The sequence below is a fragment of the Geotrypetes seraphini genome, chromosome 8 (genome assembly GCF_902459505.1).
Source record: "Geotrypetes seraphini chromosome 8, aGeoSer1.1, whole genome shotgun sequence".
NCBI classification, from domain to species: Eukaryota; Metazoa; Chordata; class Amphibia; order Gymnophiona; family Dermophiidae; genus Geotrypetes; species Geotrypetes seraphini.
In genome coordinates this window covers 2905190-2925275 of record NC_047091.1, presented here as the reverse complement: position 1 = coordinate 2925275, position 20086 = coordinate 2905190, and the positions used below count along the sequence as shown (strand labels likewise).

The window sequence follows — 20086 nt, the reverse complement described above, 5'->3', positions numbered from 1 at the left end:
ACCCTCTATTACTTCATGCTCACCTCGGGGTGAATACAGAGGTTTTTCCTTGAGCTTAGTGCCAGACCCAAGAAATGCAACTTCTCTCCCTTCTCCTTCTCATAAAATTCCAGCAGCTTTCGAAGTTCCTCAATGACCTGGCAAGAAAGGAGATAAATTTCAGTTCATATATCAGAGCAGTGGCCTACACTACAATTTTTAACATTATATATAAAATACTACTGTTTACTAGGGCAACATGGATTCACTAGAAGTAGGTCTTGTCAAACAAATCTGATTAATTTCTTTGACTGGGTGACCAGAGAATTGGATAGTGGGAGTGAATTAATAATAATAATAATAATTTTATTTTTTGTATACCGCCATATCCAGGGAGTTCTAGGCAGTTCACATCAGATTAATCGAATTACAAACAGTGCAGTCATTGAAGTTAACATATTAAATGCATACGATATGAGGAAAGGAAAAGGAGGAACTTACAGGCCAAATGTGGGGGGTACAACAATCTTAAAAGATCGAATAATGAGGAAAATAATAGTAAAAAGATAGTAATAAAATACATTAAGAAATTCAGTCTGTGGAAAACATTAAGAATTCAGTCTGTGGAATAATTGAGTTTTGATCAGCTTTCTGAAGTCAAGATAAGAGCAGGCATCAAGCACAATTTGGGCGAGCCATGAATTTAGTTTAGTTTAGCTGCCTGAAAAGAAAAGGTTTTATCAAAGAACCTTTTAAAGTGACATAATTTTAATGAGGGAAAGGCAAACTGATGTATTCTGCAGGAGCTCCTGTTGTTATGACTCAAGTTGAAATGGGGGTAAAGATAACTCAGTGACATACCAAATACTGATTTGTAACAGATGCATGAGAATTTAAACAGAACTCTGAATTCAAATGGAAACCAGTGCAGTTTATGGTAGAAAGGGGTAACATGTTTCCATTTGTTCAAGCCAACGACGAGACGGCCGGCCGAATTTTGAACCAGCCTCAGCTTCCTTATGGTTTTCTTAAAGGCGCCCAGATACATGATGTTACAGTAATCCAGAATGCTGAGAATGGAGGATTGTACCAACAAGCGGAAGGAGGTGTCATCAAAGTATTTTTTTATGGTGCGGAGTTTCCAGAGCACCAAGATACTTCTCTTAAACACTAGGTCGGAATGTTTCTCCAGGGTAAGGTGTTTGACTAAAGTAACTCCTAGTATTTTTAAGGATTATTCAATACAATAATCGGTCCCATTCACAAGTATCGGACCCATTCACAAGTAGATGTGGTATATTTAGATTTTAGCAAAGCCTTTTGACAGTGTTCCACACAGATGTCTAATAAATAAACAGAGTGCCCTCAGGATGGGCCCCAAAGTGACAGGCTAGGTCAAGAACCGGTTGAGTGAAAGATGAGAGAGAGTAGTGGTTAATGGAGATCGCTCTGAGGAAAGGGATGTTATCAGTGATGTGCCTCAAGGTTCTGTTCTTGGGCCTGTTCTTTTTAACATTTTTATAAGCGATATTGCTGAAGGGCTGTCAGGTAAGATTTGCCTCTTTGTGAATGATACCAAAATCTGCAATAGAACAGAAACCCCGGATGGTGTGAACAACATGAAGAAAGACCTAGCAAAGCTTGGAAGAATGGTCTGGAATTTAGCAGCTAAAATTTAATGCTAAGAAATGCAAGGTCATGCATTTGGGCTGCAAAAGCCCGAAGGAATGGTACTGTTTAGGGGGTGAAGAACTTATGTGCAAGACAGAAGAGTGGGACTTGGTTGTGACGGTATGTGATGATCTTAAGGTGGCCAAACAGGTTGAAAAGGTGATGGCAAAAGTAAGAAGGATGCTAGGGTGCAAAGGAAGAGGTATGGCCAATATGTAAAAGGAGGTATTATGCCCCTGTATAAAAGACTCTGGTGAGACCTCATTTAGAATACTGTGTACAATTCTGGAAACTGCACCTTCAAAAACATATAAAAAGGTAGAGTCGGTTCAGATGAAGGCTACTAAAATGGTGCATGGCTTCGCTTTGTTACAACTACATTTGAGAAACCAATGGCTAAGAACACTTTTTTAGAATTTAACAGCTGTCATCCAAAACATCTCAAAAGTAGTCTTCCTTTTTCCCAAATGTTGAGATTACGACGTAACTGTACCATAACAACAAACTTCAAAATACAGGCAAAACAACTTAAGGAAAAACTGAAGGCTCGAGGATACCCAGATTATATTTTGAAGAGCGCTGATAAGAGCCAAATTTAACAACAGAGATCTACTTGCAGATTCTACAAAATCAAACGACATCATGGATGAACCTATAATAATCTGCATTCTCAAATATTCTACTTAGAGCACAAAACTCACGAAGATAATCAGACATAGATAGGATATAGTCAAGTCACTTCCTTCTTTTCAGTATCATAAATTAAGATTTGCTTTTTCAAGGGGAAAAATTTAAAGGAATTTTTAGGCTAACATAGATCTTCAAAAACTTCCACTAACTTGCTTCCATGTGGCCACTTTAAATGTGGCTCTTGTTCTTTTTGCTCTTTTTCATTGCAGATTAGTCTGTCAATCCAATAAACAAAAAGATCTACCAACTGAAAAATTTCAGTACATTTAAAACAGACCATGTAATCTATGCAATAGTTTGTCCCTGCAAAACATTTTATATCAGAATGACAACCAGACCTTTTAAAACATGCCTTGCAGAGCATAAATCAAATATTAAAAAAGCACCAAATATTAAAAAAGAACCATTAGTACAAACTGCATAGAAGCTTGGCATTCATTTAACAACTTACATGGTTTTGTTGTAGAAACAGTTAATAAATATGAAAGAGGGGGAGATCGTACTCTAGCTTTAAGAAGAAGAGAGTCCTTCTGGATTTTCACTCTTCAAACATTAGCCCCATCAGGACTTAATGACGGGATCGATTGGCCAGCTTTCTATTGAGTTCCTATCAAGCTGTTATGGAGTCTCCACCAAGGCTCTGCTTTTTACTTTAATCTAAATCGAAATGAAAATTTTACAATTCTCTTATTGGTTGAAAATTTTGGTAGGCGTCAGCTATCTCAGGCACCTTTCTGGTGTTTTAAAATTTGTGCGTGATGACATACAGCACTCTGACTGGCTTTTAAAAACTGCCGGCGTTTGATGATCCCAGCGCCCACTTTTGCTGTTTTGAACTTCCTGCTAAAGTTGTGCTCCGTGAGTTGTTATATTTAAATCTAGCATTCTACTTAAGTTTGTTGTTATTTAAACATACTTAAGAACATAAGAATTTGCCTCCGCTGGGTCAGACCAGAGGTCCATCCCGCCCAGCGGTCCGCTCCCGCGGCGGCCCCTCAGGTCTATCACCTGTGCAGTGGTCCCTGACTCTTCCTATAACCTACCTCAACTCCTATCTGTACCCCTCAATCCCCTTATCCTCTAGGAACCTATCCAAACCTTCTTTGAAGCCCTGTAACGTGCTCTGGCCTATCACGGCCTCCGGAAGCGCGTTCCATGTGTCCAATCACCCTCTGGGTAAAAAGAACTTCCTAGCATTTGTTCTAAACCTGCCCCCTTTAAATTTCTCCGAGTGCCCCCTTGTACTTGTGGTTCCCCATAGTGTGAAGAATCTGTCCCTGTCTACTTTTTCTATGCCCTTCAGGATTTTGAAGATTTCTATCATGTCTCCTCTAAGTCTCCGCTTTTCCAGGGAGAATAGCCCCAGCTTTTTCAACCTGTCAGCATATGAGAAGTTTTCCATACCCTTTATCAGTTTAGTCACTCTTCTCTGGACTCCCTCAAGTACTGCCATGTCCTTCTGCCATAATATTTCCCTGACGAAGCCTTTTGAAAGGTGAATCGGAGGCCCCGTCGGGTTTCCCCTGCCGTGCCAGCAAAAACTTCATGGCGTTACTAAGATAAGTGCTTTATGAATAATGGTGCTATCTTATATGAAATTGATAATAGTTTGTAGTTAAAGGTTATCTACACTATTTATGACAAAACATTCAAATTTTGAAAGAAAATTTTTTTAAATATTTTAAATTATTTATAAAAAGAAGCAATCTGGAGTTTGGACTAATGATCGAGCCACTGACCTGCAAATCTAATAGCAGTCATGCTGTCTGAATTAAGGTCTCTGAAGTCCTTCTCCGTATGTTCATAAAGCTTTTCATTGCTAGTGAATTTGATGTATTTGGTTTTCACTGCTTTATCTGAACGCCAATTTTGGTTCTTTGTTTTTAAGAACAGACTTAAAGCTCTTAATATGGACGGGTGTGGCTTGGCACGCGCACAAGATGGAGGTGTGATCGTGACACTCCTCTAACCCAGGCAACGGATCGATACTTTGAAAGATTACCTTGGCTTTTTTTCTTCCCCGAAGTGCCAGATACAAGTGCGGTAGAATGGCGAGCACATGGCAATCTAAAAGTGAAGCGGCTTTTACGACAGGGACGGCAAAGCGTCAAAAACAGGATCAGACGCCGCCGTCGAAGGTTCCTCTTCCGGGAGATGTAACGGAAGTACTGGACAAAAATGAAATAATGGCTGAATTGCGGTGCATAAAACAGATGCTTCAGGACAATGCAAACAACATCACCGAAGTGAAAGAAGTGCTGAATCTGAATCGGCAGATGAAAATAGCAAACAAGCGTATGACGACCTTAGAAAACAAGATGGAGCAGATGGAACTCTCTGAGGAGATGTAAAAATGACAGTCTAACTGTTAAGGAATTAAAGAAAAAAACAACTTGAAGATTACAAAAATAGAGGTAGAAGAAAGAATGTAAAAATTATTGGATTAGCTGAAGGTTTGGAAGGGGGAAATGCTATCCAATTTCTAGAATTATTGCAGTTAAATTCAAAACATCCCCTAGAAATAGAACGAGCACACAGGATTCCATTAAAATGGTCAAGTCAAGTGAGACCAAGGCCTTTGATCTTCAAGTTACTAAGATTCCAGCAGGCATTAGATATTTTAAACTTGGCTAAAGCTGATAAAAATTTAAATTATAAGGGATCCAAGTTGCTGTTTGTGCCTGATTTTGTTAAAAAACAGTTCCTCATGTTAAGACCTCAAATGAAGGAAAGGGGATTAAAATATGGCTTGTATTACCCTGCAAAAATGAGAGTAACAAGTGGAGACAAGTCCTTATATTTTGAAGATCCGGAAGAGTTAAAGGACTTTTTGCTAAATTCTGAGCCAATGTCTATTTAAAAGGAGTTAATTTTAACAACATAGACGCTGTGTTATATATGAAGTTTACTGAATAAAGTAATTTACAGAGGATGATTTAAAAAAAAAAAAAGGAAAAAGAATAATATCCCATGTTTGGTTTGGAAGAGAAACTATATATAATATAAGTTTATATTTAATAATATGAATATATTTAATAATATGAATATATAATATAAGTTTATATTTAATAATATGAATTGACAACAAGGAAAAAAAACCAATGCAAGAGACTTAAATAGCAGACTCCTTTGACTGTTCTTTATTGAAGAGATATTCATTTTTTGAAAATATCACTGTTATGAGGGAATGAATATCTTAAATGCATCAGACATAAGGATTAATAATAAAGAAACAAAAGAAGAGGTGTAGAAGAGATGCAGATTATATTGGATTTCAAGATGATGATGGGAAAGATCAAGATGATGGGAAAGAAGTGTTGGAGTTTATATCCCATGTACAGAGCGTGCTCATTATTCAAGGATACATTAGGATATTGAACTTATCTTGAAGCTGTCAATGTAATAATCAAATGGGAATAAGGAGATAAGGTTTCTGCATTTTGGACAGGTTTCTGCATTTTGGACTGGTCATGGTAAAGCATAAAAGGATATAAAAGATGGACAAGTTAACTTGACTTAATTAAGAAGTTGAGTCAAGTTGAATTAATTTTATGGAGAAGATTAATAATATTTTTATCTATAGGATATTAGAGGGGGAAAAAAGTTCATCTTCTATTTTTTGGAGATATGAATTCTTTAATGGAGAAGGTGATTCTTCTCTTTAATTTCAAAGGTTTTATATAAGTCTAACTTGAACTATATTGAGAAGGATTTTAGTATATGAAAAAAAGAAAAGTGAATTGATAAAGAGAGTATGAAGAGAGGCTAGATATGTTAAAGAGAAGCAGCCGGCTAGGGAGGAGGTGGGACCGCTGGATGACAGAGACAGGAAGGGAGTGGTGAAGGAGGAAAAAGAAGTGGCAGAAAAACTTAACGTATTCTTTTCATCTGTATTTACAAATGAAGACACAACCAACATACCAGAACCTGAGCAAATCTTCAAGGGGGATCAAGCAGAAAAATTAACATCCATGGAAGTGAGCCTTGAAGACGTTCGCAGGCAGATAGAAAAATTAAAAACTGACAAATCCCCGGGTCCAGAAGGAATCCATCCAAAGGTTCTGAAGGAACTAAAGGAGGAAATAGTGGAACTACTATAGCAAATTTACAATCTATTCCTGAAAACAGGCATGATCCCGGAGGAATGGAAGATTGCCAACGTTACACCCATCTTTAAAAAGGGATCATGAGGTGACCTGGGAAACTACAGACCGGTGAGTCTGACCTCGGTTCCGGGGAAAATGGCGGAAGCATTGATAAAAGAAAACATCGATGAACATTTTGAAAGAAACGAACTTCTGATAACCAGCCAACATGGTTTCTGCAAGGGGAGATCGTGCCTAACCAACTTATTGCACTTCTTTGAAGGAATTAACAAACGGATGGACAAAGGAGACCCCATAGACATCATATATCTAGATTTCCAAAAAGCCTTTGACAAGGTGCCTCATGAACGTCTACTCCAGAAACTGAACATAAGAAATGCCTCCGCTGGGTCAGACCCGAGGTCCATCGCGCCCAGCAGTCCGCTCACGCGGCGGCCCAACAGGTTCAGGACCTGTGCAGTAAATTTCTATCTATACCCCTCTATCCCCTTTTCCAGCAGGAATTTGTCCAAACCTTTCTTAAACCCCAGTACTGTACTCTGCCCTATAACTTCCTCTGGAATTGTATTCCAGGTGTCCACCACCCGTTGTGTAAAGAAGAATTTCCTAGCATTAGTTTTGAATTTGCCTCCTTTCAACTTTTCCGAATGCCCTCTTGTTTTTTTATTCTCTGAAAGTTTGAAGAATCTGTCCCTCTCTACTCTCTCTATGCCCTTCATGATCTTGTAAGTCTCTATCATATCCCCTCTTAATCTTCTCTTTTCTAGGGAAAAGAGTCCCAGTTTTTCCAATCTCTCAGCATATGAAAGGCTTTCCATCCCCTTAATCAGTCGTGTTGCTTTCCTCTGAACTCTCTCGAGCAATGCCATATCCTTCTTAAGGTACGGTGACCAATACTGGACGCAGTACTCAAGATGTGGGCGCACCATTGCCCGATACAGCGGCAGGATAACTTCTTTCGTTCTGGTTTTAATACCTTTCTTGATTATACCTAGCATTCTATTTGCTCTCTTAGCGGCAGCTGCGCACTGTGCTGTCGGCTTCATTGTCATGTCTACCATCACCCCCAAGTCCCTTTCTTGGGCACTCTCATTCAAAAACTTCCCTCCCATCGTATAATTATACCTCGAGTTTTTGCTTCCCACATGCAATACTTTACACTTCCCAACATTGAATTTCATCTGCCATCTCTCTGCCCATTCTCCTAGTTTGTCCAAGTCTCTTTGCAATTCTTCGCAGTCCTCCTTTGTCCGAGCTCTACTGAATAGTTTGGTGTCGTCCGCAAATTTTATTATCTCACACTTCGTCCCTGTTTCTAGATCATTTATGAATATGTTAAAAAGCAGTGGCCCGAGCACCGAGCCCTGCGGAACACCACTCGTGACCTTTCTCCAGTCTGAGTAGTGGCCCTTCACCCCTACCCTCTGTTTCCTACCTTCTAACCAGTTTCTGATCCATCTATGTACGTCTCCGTCCACCCCATGGTTCTTCAGTTTCCGGAGTAGACGTTCATGAGGCACCTTGTCAAAGGCTTTCTGGAAATCTAGGTATATGATGTCTATGGGGTCTCCTCTGTCCATTTGTTTGTTAATTCCTTCGAAGAAGTGCAGTAAGTTAGTCAGGCACGATCTTCCCCTGCAGAAACCATGTTGGCTGGTTTTCAGAAGTTCGTTTCTTTCAAAATGTTCATCGATGTTTTCTTTTATCAGTGCTTCCGCCATTTTCCCCGGAACCGAGGTCAGACTCACCGGTCTGTAGTTTCCCGGGTCCCCTCTTGATCCCTTTTTAAAGATGGGCGTTACGTTGGCTATCTTCCAATCCTCCATGGGGTGGAAGGAGACGTACATAGATGGATCAGTAACTGGTTAGAGGGAAGGAAACAGAGGGTAGGAGTAAAGGGCCACTACTCGGACTGGAGGAGGGTCACGAGTGGTGTCCCGCAGGGCTCGGTGCTCGGGCCGCTGCTATTTAATATATTCATAAATGATCTAGAAACAGGGACGAAGTGTGAGATAATAAAATTTGCGGACGACACCAAACTTTTTAGTGGAGCTCGGACTAAAGAGGACTGCGAAGAATTGCAAAGGGACTTGAACACACTAGGGGAATGGGCGACGAGATGGCAGATAAAGTTCAACATGGAAAAATGTAAAGTATTACATGTGGGAAGCAGAAATCCAAGGTACAACTACACGATGGGAGGGATGTTATTAAATGAGAGTACCCAAGAAAGGGACTTGGGGATAATGGTGGACACGACAATGAAGCCGACGGCACAGTGCGCAGCGGCCACTAAGAAAGCGAATAGAATGCTAGGTATAATCAAGAAGGGTATTACTACCAGAACGAAAGAAGTTATTCTGCAGTTATATCGGGCGAAGGTGCATCCGCATCTGGAGTACTGCGTCCAATATTGGTCGCCGTACCTTAAGAAGGATATGGCGTTACTTGAGAGGGTTCAGAGGAGAGCAACACGTCTAATAAAAGGGATGGAAAACCTTTCATACGCTGAGAGATTGGAGAAACTGGGATTCTTTTCCCTGGAGAAGAGGAGACTTAGAGGGGATATGATAGAGACTTATAAGATCATGAAGGGCATAGAGAGAGTGGAGAGGGACAGATTCTTCAAACTTTCAAAAAATAAAAGAACAAGAGGGCATTCGGAAAAGTTGAAAGGGGACAGATTCAAAACAAATACTAGGAAGTTCTTCTTTACCCAACGTGTAGTGGACACCTGGAATGCGCTTCCAGAGGGCATAATAGGGCAAAGTACGGTACTGGGGTTCAAGAAAGGATTGGACAATTTCCTGCTGGAAAAGGGGATAGGAACCTTTCTGAACTACCATGACACCCTTGGCCAGGAGTTGCATTTTAAATTGCAGATTGTGGCGACATATTGTTATTGTTTAGTTATCCTCCAGTCTACTGCTCCTACTGGTTGCATTTTGGTGGTGGGGGACTCCGGAAGAGGGGGCGTGGTGTGGGTGTTCTGAATTACTATAAAATTATTTTCTTGAGCTTTGTTTTCTTTTGGCTGAATACTTTGTATCTGTGATTTATTCTGGCTCAATAAAAATCATTTAAATATAATAAACAGGAATAAAAGGGAATGTCTCAATATGTAGTGACTATGAATCAACTATAGTAAGAGATATAGTACAATTTATCAAAGCAGAGTTAAAAACTGTATCCTGCAAAGAGAACATAAGAGAGTGTAAACATCCATTTCTTGCCCAGAAATAGCTAAGAAGAAAAAATTAAAAAATTTAAATTGAATCAGGTTGGGCAGACTGGATGGACCATTCGGGTCTTTATCTGCTGACATCTATTATGTTACTATGTTTATGTTACTATGTTCTTCAAGGCGTCCAAACTTGATAAAAAAAAGGGATCTGTAAGCAAATAAATTGGTAGTCCCATAAGATAGGAGCCAAGCAACAAAACACTGTAGTTCAACAAAAATCAAATTATCTTGTACGACAAAATAATTAGGAGATTGGTGTTGGTAGAGCAAAGGGTCTTCAGCAGTTGTTATGGAATAAGTAGTCTCATTATAGAAGGATGCCCAGTGGATAAAAAGTCTTATGGGCGAGGAGAAGAATTTTGTATAGAATTCTTAAACAGACTCATCAAGTGACTCAGTTCTCCAATCTCTCATCCTAAACTCACCTTCTCAATCTCTGGCACAGTCCGAGAACAGTAGATAAGTTTTGTCACCTCAAAGGAATATGTCTGCATTCAGGGAAACAAACAAAAATGTCATTACTTAGAAAGCAGACCAACAGGCATGCCCCTATTTTATTGTCTTGCAACACATCCCGCATTAGGCTTAAAACTGAACTAACTCAATAAGAAATGTCCCAAGCATCACCTGCAAGTACTCCATATGTTCTTCTAATAATATGACAATTCAAATGTAATCCTTAGAAACTCAAAGAAATGTACAAACTACTCCCTAAATACTTCTAATGTCCTGACAATCAAGTTTATTAGGTTTTTATATACCGCTTATCAAGGTTTATCTAAGCGGTTTGTACAATCAGGTGCATTTGTAATCCGCTTTGAACCTCAAGGTAATGGTGGAATAGAAATCCCTAATGTAATGTAATGTAATAAGCAAGAGATACAGACGGGCCAAGTAATGCATTAACAAATACTCAAATAAGTTTTATAAGAAGTACAGTATTAAGTCCCTGTGCTAAAATGTCTATACCGTAAATGGCCACAACACTACTAGGAGATAAAGTGAACTGTTCTCATCCCATTGCTCTAAGCCAGTGGGGTCCTAGAGGTACCCCAGCCAGTCAGGTTTTGAGGGCATACAGAATGAATAATCATGAGAGAAATTTGCAAGTAGTACAGGCAATGCATGCAAATCTCTCTCATGAATATTCACTGCGATATCCTAAAAACCAACCTGGCTGGAGTCCCTCCAAGACCTGGTTTGGGAACCACTGCTCTAAGCACTAGTCCATGCCTCCTCTCTGGTAATGTGAAAGATTTCAGACAAACATACAGATGTATCTGAGTATGATGAAATGCATTCATACTTGCTTGTTGTCTTTTGTTGAATCCTGCTAGACCAGCCCAGGCAAATGGACTAAGTCCCCCTTACTAGCAGACAGAGGTAGAGATACTGCTTGTCCTGGGATAACTCCACTTTATGCAAGACTAAATGTGATCCTCACCCCCAGCTGCTTTTCTCACTCTCCACGTTGACTCATCCTATTCCTAAAGGACTGAGGAGTTTTATGCACCGTGCCCTTTTGCTTACTAAGAAACTGGACTCTGCCCCTCCATCAGTTACTGAATGGCGTATGCAGATGCTTCATCAACTGAAAATGGTACGCAAGGAGGTCACCTATATGGATTCTGCTCCAGGCCTGCAGCTTCAAACTGTTTGGGAACCTTATTGGTCTTCCTTAACTATGTATACTTGTAGCAATGTTCTGAATCTTTAATTGATTGTTTCTACTTGCCTTTTAGCCTCGTTGCCATTCTCTCTCGCCTCCTTGCTCAGTATTTTTTTGGGAGTGGGTAGGTGAAGGTTGGGTGGTTTGGATTCCACATATACTGTGTTCAAACAAATTACCTTATAGTTCTGCTTGTACCACTTGTTCTGTGATGTTTGATCAATAAAAGCTATTTGAAATAAAAGGCCCCAAAGAGGCTGAATTGGGGAGACCAGAGATACCTCTCCCACATCCAGTTCAGAATAGTCATCCCACTTCTGCAGCAGCCATGCAGTGGGAATACAGCAGCAAAATGCCCATTGCTCTTACCAAAACTGGCGGGGCTGTGGCCAGCAACTTATTGACCAGGAAGGGGGGGGGGTCAAGTACACAGATTCCCCTCTGTAAGTTCTCCAGGGGTCCCCAGATTCAAAGATGGGTCAATCTATCATACACAGGACCTCTGTATGCTGCCCAACCTTGAGGCAGACCTCCTCCTGCAACTGGGGCTCGGTATACTTACCCCAAGATCCCCTCAGGCTCACTCACTCCTGCTGGTTCAAGCTTTCTGTCAACAGGTGTGGATTTGCAGCTTCTTCTCAAGCTTTCCATTTTTTAACAGTTTTATTCCACTGATAAGCCAGGGGAATAAAAATTAGCCAAAGAAAAGTTTTTTCTATTGCTGCTGCAGAGGAGCTCTATAAGAAATGGGATACTGCCAATACCAACCAACCAGGGGCTCCACAGGGACTACTGCTAAAGCCTCAAACTAAGAGCCTTCAATAAAGCTTAGAGATGCAGAGGGCAAGGCACCTCAGAGCTCTGCTGGGGAAAGTACAATAGTCTGAATCCCAGGATCACTCAAGCTACTGGACTCAAACCACTAAAGATGAATATCCAGAACAAATGCACCAGAACAAATCAACACTATCTAGTATCTACTGCAGGTAGAAAAATACTGAAGAATCCCAGGCTGCACCAGACCTTATACCAGTGATGTCACAGGGCTAGTTCAGTATCTCTACATGTAGGGGGACTCAACCCACTTGTCTGAATCGATCTATAAGGACAAAAAGAAATAAGAGGCATAATGGTATATTTTGTAATCAAAACTGCTGTCTCACAGCTGTGAGAGAAAAGTCTGTAACAACCATCTTTAAAATATGGCACATACAGATAGGAGATTTGCAGATGTTCTACTGTGCAAAAGAAAAAAATGGGCAGCTGGTGATAGACTTACCTGCTGATATGCTACGATGAGTGACAGAAGAGAAACTGTCTTTCCAGTGCCAGAGGGCATTTCCAGCACACCATGACCCTGAAGGGGAAGGACAAAAGACAGACACAGAAAAAGAGTGGCAGGAGGGAAACCCAAGAAAATTATTGAAGGGGACAAGGAAGTTGAAAAAGAAGAAGGAAAAAAAGATAAGCGGAAGAAAAGAGAAACACAAAACAATTAATTACAACATTTATGAAATTGAGACTTCTAAAATACCATCTGAAAGCACTGCAATGAAGGACACAGACCATCTATTCTGCCTTCTTCAGTACCTTTGCATCAAGAGTCCTCTTCAATTCCAGCATATAAGAGTACTGTTCAGGGTAAATATAATCATAGGGGAAGTATACCAGTAGGCCATCGATATTCAACCTGAAAATAAAGCAAGTATGTTAAAGGCCTGCTATGTAAAGAAAGCAATTAATAAATTTTAATCCTGTGATCTATAAGGAAAAGCCCTCTCATCTGCCTCTTACCAGTCTCATGTACATCTAATCATGGAGGTATCATACTCAGCCTCCTTCCAAGACAAAATACCACCTAATTCTTGCAGTGAACAATTGAAAAGAGGATGCAAAATGTGACACATGAATTCTTTCCAAACCCCCAAACCCCCTTTCAACCTTCTAATTTCCATACCTGATACTTTATCTTGGTCAGACCATTTCTTTTTCTCTTTCTATCCCTTGCTTTTCTTGCCATTCCTCATCTCAACCAGAAGCATGCTCTTCAAGAGACTCTTCATAAATTCCTCCTTTACATTGTTACCCCTACCACTTCTCATCTAACCTCTAGGTGGAAGAAGCCAGGGATGGAATTGGTGCAATCTTCTAGACACACATTAATTGCCTCTACTGCCCCAGGCAGGCTGACTGCTCCTACTATCCGGGAGGGATTTGGGGCAGCGATCTGCCATATCTGCCCCTTGAAGAGTAATCTGCCAAGAGTGGGCACCCAACGGGCAGAAATGGAGTAAGCTGAAACCTTACTCAGGACTCTGATGTCATAGAGAGCATCGACCACGTAATCCACACCCTCCTTAAACATGTGGGGACAGGAGTCCCAAGCTCTGAGGAAGAAGTCCGCAGTCTGGTATGGCAGGCTTGCACTATGAAGGAGGCAGCTGCTGAAGCTTTGATACCCAAGGCCAGAGCTTCAAACTGCCGTTTCAGGATCACATCCACTCTCCTTTCTGCAATCTTCAGCATCACATCACCTTTACTATGAAGGGAGGTGCACTTGGTCACCTGTGCCCCATGGAGTCCACCTTTGGCTAGACAAGCAGCTGCTGAAGTCCGGATCCATGACAGAACAGAAATATAGCTTTACTACTTTAAGAGAGCCTTTAGGTATCTCCCATTGGTGATCAAGGAGGTAAGATCCAGAGGAGCAGGAAAAAAAAAATTCATCTGTGCATTAGTGCCTCATAGGATGAAGCACTCCGAGGTGGAGGGCTGCTGGATATCGAGCTTTAATATAGACAGGGAGTCAGAAATTACATGGGAAACTGAAGCTGATCCAAAAAGGCGATGCACCGATACCACTTTTTTCTTGCTTGGTACCTGTGGTGCAGCTCGACGCTCAGGCAAAGTCAATGCCGATGAAGAGGCAGTCACTTCTATGGGAGCGGAGCGTTTACGGGGCCGGCGCACAGTCTGCGCATGTTCGACTGGCGGGCCAAGAACTGTAGGGGATGGCTTCTTAGCCAGCTTACCTGTGGGGTGCGACACCGAAGATGTATCTTGCGGTGTCGAAACCGCCGGTGCTGACTTGGAGGAAGTTGCCGATGCCGGAGTCGATGCCGGTGGAACTTCCATAGCGGCACCAAAAAGGAGTTGCTGTTGAATCTGTCGATTCTTCAAAGTTCATTTTTGAAGAGAAGCACAGTGGGTGCACGTCGCAGCCCTTCAGTCCGGACCCAAGCACTGAAGGCACCACTTGTGTGGGTTGGATAAAGAAATAGGGCGTGCACATCGCTGACACATTTTAAAACCCGGTGAAGGGGGCATGAAGGGAAAAACGGCAGTAGCAAAACAGGCCCCGCCGGGGCCGACCGAAAAAAGTCGAAAAAAATAGACTTTTTTTTTTTAATTTTAATCAAGGAAAGAATAAAAAAAGAGAACGTGAAAAGTTTCACGAGGAAAAATACGCGAGCGGGAAGGCGAAAAAAGGATTATCCAACAGCCGTTGGAAAACACGCGTCTTCTTAGCTCCGCGGAAACTAAGAAACTGGGGACCGCGCGCCTTCGTCGGGCGGGAAGGCACTCGCGCACGCGCGGTGCGGCCTAGCTAGAACTTTCTAAGTTCTTAGAGTGCAATCACTCTAAAATTGTCCGTACTGGGGCTCCGTCGGTGCCGTCACCCATCAGTCAAGAATATGCTGCCTGCTTGTCCTGGGATAATCAACAAGATTAGAAAAATTAAATGACCAGACCACATAGGTAGAAAACAAGAATTTTATTTTTAAGATAGTGTCATATCTGTGTTATTCTGCTCTAAAGGTTAATAGATAAAAATACAACATAAGTACACAAAAATTAAATGGATCCCTTAAGAAGCCAGACACTACATATAATGCAACACCACAGAAACAGTGATTTGTGTCCTCCTGTTCGGTGAAAAATATAAAAATAACACAGGGCGGGGGGGGGGTTTGAAAAGGTCTTGGGTCTCAGGGTGCCCTTCCTGATTTCTGCCCTGGGCCCCACAATGTCTAAAAACAACCCTATGCATAAAATAGGCCCTACAGTCAAGAAGTTTCAAGTTTATTTAAAATTTGTTATCCCACCTTTTTAAAATTACAAAGCGGCTTTACAATAAAAAACAAGAAACAGGGTAGTACAAACACATTAAAATAGCTCATTTATATCCAGTAAAGACATCCACAAAGTCTCACAAATCAAACTGACACGAGAAGAAAAATGGTAGAACTACAATAAGTTGAGAGAAAAGAACAGTTAAGGAAAAACAGAAGGTAAGGGGTACTAAAAATTTAGTCTGTATTGCTATAATTGCCACGGAAGCTGGTGTCCTTAAAAGGAGTCATACTGCAAAAGCATCTTTAAAAAGCATTATTTTTAAGCTGGTCTTGAAATTATCTAATATGCAAATCTCTCGTAAGTATGCCGGTGCTGAATTCCAGAGTGTGGGAGCAGTAACAGAAAATATTATTGCGCAAAGTATTGATAATTTTTAGTGATGGAATTGTTAGCAGATTTTGATTAGATGACCGGAGAATACGTTGAGAAAACACTTTATTACATGTTAGTTGAGCCTTTTAGTACACCTAGGGCTGGGTACATTAAATATGGTTGTTAAGATTGTGTGGGTCGCTGTGGGACGATTTTTTGTCCCAGTTCCAAATGGCGATTAATGCTCAAACAGCTTCGTATGCAAATGAGTTTCGCGGAGGTCTGCTGTATTCCCACCCCCCAGTTGTTGGAAAACCGTCTCTGACAAATGCTAGAGCTGGTAGGGGAATCCTGAACAGCTGAGCTGCAGGGGAAGCCCCACAGGAGAGGGGCCATAGGCGCCTAAGCCAATCAAGGCCTTTGGTCCCTTCCTGGTGCATTCTGGGATACATCAGGAGTCTAAGGCCCTAATTGGCTGAGGAGTCTTAGGCTCCTGAGCCAATCAAGGCCTTAGGCCCCTCCCAGTGCATCCCAGGATGCACCAGGAAGGGGAAGGCTGTCATTTTGGAGAAGTGGGCCTGATGTAGGAGGGACTAGGCATTTCTCCTGCTCTCTTCATCTAAATAAGGTAAGGGGCGGGTCAGGGATTGTGGGGAGAGAGCCGAGTGGCAGGGACAGGAGGGAGTGGGCATCCCTCTTGCCAAGGATCTTTGCAGGGGGCCGCAATCTTTGTGAGGGAGGGGTGTGAGGGTGTCTGAGTGGTCGTGATGTTCGTGGGGGGGAGGGTCGGGAGTGTGTATGGGGGGTCTGGGTGGCGCAATCCTCAGGCAGAGGGGTCGGTTGGGAGCGTGGAGGGGTCTGGGTGACATGACACAGGGGTGATCGGGAGTGTGGAGGGTGGCTGAGGTAGAAGAGCGTGGGCATCCCTCCTGCCTCTTTTTTTGTTTGGAGAGCATCATCAGGGAAGGGGTGGGAACAGCACAACTTTTTTTTAATGGGGATAGATATTGTTTATGTGTCTCACACACACACAATCTGCGCCCATCAAAAAAATATATACCATATTTTTCGCTCTATAAGACGCACTTTTTTCCCTCAAAAAAGTGGGTGGAAATAAGATGTTTGTATGGCAGAGTTTAGGAATACAGGGGGAAAGCATGTTTGTTTGTTTTTTTGATCCTGATGGTTTTTGGGGGGGTTTTGTAAAGTGACGTGATCTAATGGGGTACTTGAGCGCAAAATGTTGCCATTCTCACCATGAAAAGGATGGTTTGCTGCACTGGATTGGTTGTGGGTGGTTTTAAAAGGTTTTTTTTAAGGTTTTAACATTTTCTGTGTTGCGTAGTGTTTTTCATTTTTTAATTCTTTGCATTCTGAAAATACTGTTAACAGTATTGGGCAACCATTTTTAATTACAAATAACAACAAAAAACCCAGGAACCAGGGGGGAGGGGCCTGCTGTGATTAAAACCAGATACGGGGGGCCCTGCCAGGATTAAAAAAAGGTATGGGGTGCCCTGCCTGCCTGCCTTGTGCCCTGTCCCTACCTGGCTGACAGCCATTAGGCTTGCCCGCCTTGTGCCTTGGCCTACCACTAGACCACCAGAGGGGTGGACAGGATACAGAGCCTGGCAGGGAGGGGGGACAGGGTGTAGAGCTTGGCAAGGAGTGTGGGATTCGGTGCAGAGCCTGGCAGAGAGAATTTGGTTTAGAATGCTTTTTTCTTGTTTTCCTTCTCTAAATCTAGGGTGCATCTTATGGAGGGAAAAATACAGTATATACACAGCCCCCCCTTTCGATTCGCGGTTTCCCCAACCGCAAATTTGGTTATTCTCAATTTATTTTTTAGCTTTGATTTTGAATTGAGAAATGCTGCCCTGGACATCCCCCTGACCTTACTTGGTGGCCTAGTGGCGATGCAGGGCAGGAGCAATCTTCCTACACTCCTGCCCATAGTAACACACCTGTCAGTAATCTTGGGCCCTTCATAGCCATAGGTAGATTTAATCACTCTATAGACCTATTCAAAGAGTTATATGGATGATATAACAAAGTTCACAAAAACTTGCTCAGAATCATGGAGGGGAAAACTGGGGCGAACCCCAGAAAAAAAAACACCTCACAGCCCAATCATCGCATGGAAAAGTAAACAAAACGTTATATCATTTCATATATGCTTTTTGTGTTGTAAAAACCACTAACGTTCAGCACATTGTTTACTGAGCATACGTCAAAGCTTTTAGAAAAAGAACTAAGCAAACTTAACTTGCAGCTTGCGGGTTCCCTGAGACTCAAACCTGCAGCCTCCTGTTACTAAGCCAGCACTCATCCCTTGAGCCAGCCGGGCTTTGTTATATCATCCATATCACTCTTTGAATAGGTCTATAGAGTAATTTTTTCTCACTTCAACATATGCACTTTATCACTCTTGTTACATTGGTTGTAACTTTTATATTTGATAGGTAGATTTAAGGCATGTCCTAGTGATGTTATGGGCATGGATTGGAGAGCTCGTCCTAATATTAATGACCTCATTTTATACTAATGAGGATGTTTGTATGGCAGAGTTTAGGAATACAGGGGGAAAGCATGTTTGTTTGTTTTTTTTTAAGTTCACTTTATTTATTGGATAATGAAGGAAAGGAAAAAATATACATCATGTAACAATAAACAGAGTACAGAGATTGGCAGAGAACATCATAATAGTACAGGATATATATCCTCTGAAGGTATTTGTACCGAAGACAAAATAATCACATAATTAAAGAGATTGTAAGTAGTCATCAATGGGAGTCCAAATATCACTTAGTGAAGATAACAAATTGGTCTTTGTCTTGTCAATAGCATGTTGTTGGAATTTTTTTATATAGGCATATAGAGTTCCACCAAAAAGTGAACTTCAAAAGAGAAGTGGATTTCCAATTTTGCAAAATGTGCTGTCTACCCACAGATAGCAATCTATCAATCAATTTTGGAAAGCATGTTGCACATCAGGTTGGTAAATTAAGTGGTTGCTAAACCAGTTGAACTGGTTTAGCCGTGACTGTTAAACGATGGGAGAGTTTAGTGCATCCAAGACTTACAGCCGCAATTATCCTGCTCTGGTGATTTGTGCTGTATATAGAATTCTGTATATATCACTTGAATTTCTTATTTCAACTTTAATACATAAGATTTAATCCCTTCCCTCCCACCCCTCCCACCCTCTATCCATTCAAATATATCATTTTCTTTTTTTTTTAATTCTTTATTCATTTTATCTCTTACATCAAGTGCATAAATAATTGTAAATAATAATAATATGTATTAAAGTTGAAATAAGAAATTCAAGTGATATATACAAAATTCAATATGTCAATTATTTATGCACTTGATGTAAGAGATAAAATGAATAAAGAATTTAAAAAAAGTATATAGAATTCTGAGCAAGCTCTCGGGACCAACGTCTCCAAACGGGTTCGTTTTGCCCAGATACAGTAACTAGTGTTCAGAAATCACAGGTAGTGAAGCCAAAAAGCAGCGCTTTACCCCATGCAACCATGCAACCCCATCGCCACAAGAGCCGGACGAGACACCCGAATCCCCCCCCCCCCGTTCCTACTCACTTCATGGCTCGCACAATGAGCACAGCCTCCACGCACGGGCACGAGAAGCAGACACACGCCACGCGCTCACACGCACCGCCTACTGTCGCTCGCCATTGGCGGAATCGTGGCGAGAAACAGGCGGAGCGCCCGTGACGGGATAGAAGGGGGGGAGGGATTTTCTTTCCTTGTCTTCTATTGGTTAGAAGGTGGCTTCCTGCGCCGGAAGTGCCCCCCACTTCCGGTGGGGATGGCTGCGGCCATTTTTTTGTGTATTTTTATTATTATTAAAATTTTACTATAGTTATACTGCTTCTGACAGATACGACAAAGCAATATATATAAACTATATTAAAAAATTAGGAACTACAAAAAAAAAAAAGCTTTCTGCTATAAGATAACATTATGGTAGTGAGAGGAATAAGCTAGGTAGTAGTAAGCCAAGGAAGTAGCTTTGACATCCATGCAAGTTTTCGTTCGCCCCAGCAGTCACAACTGCATTGTTGGCTCAGGGTTGCCACATGGCAACACATTTTCCAGACCAACTCATGGCAAAAAGTAGCCCCCCACATAGCTGCTATAAACCCCTAATTTTTTAAACAAATACAAATGTTTATTTATACACTGCACATATCCCAAACAGTCCATAATGATATACAAAAGACCAAAACCCAAATACAAAACAGGAAAAACA

The 20086-nt window shown here is 41.4% G+C and overlaps 1 protein-coding gene across 3 annotated transcripts in view; it reads right to left on the bottom strand.

Moving 5' to 3' along the window:
• Positions 1 to 19545, bottom strand: part of ERCC2 (ERCC excision repair 2, TFIIH core complex helicase subunit) — a 90515-nt gene extending 70970 nt beyond the window's left edge. For all 3 annotated transcript variants that reach the window (XR_004540353.1, XR_004540354.1, XM_033955087.1), the window contains exons 1-5: positions 19414 to 19545; positions 12950 to 13049; positions 12639 to 12716; positions 10116 to 10178; positions 24 to 137 (exon numbers count right to left, since the gene is read on the bottom strand). Coding sequence is in view for 1 of the 3 variants with exons in the window: in XM_033955087.1 (XP_033810978.1) it covers positions 24 to 137; positions 10116 to 10178; positions 12639 to 12716; positions 12950 to 13049; positions 19414 to 19418 (360 nt within the window). In the remaining 2 variants the exon portion in view is untranslated. The remainder of the gene's footprint in view (positions 1 to 23; positions 138 to 10115; positions 10179 to 12638; positions 12717 to 12949; positions 13050 to 19413) is intronic.
• Positions 19546 to 20086: the final 541 nt, after the last annotated feature.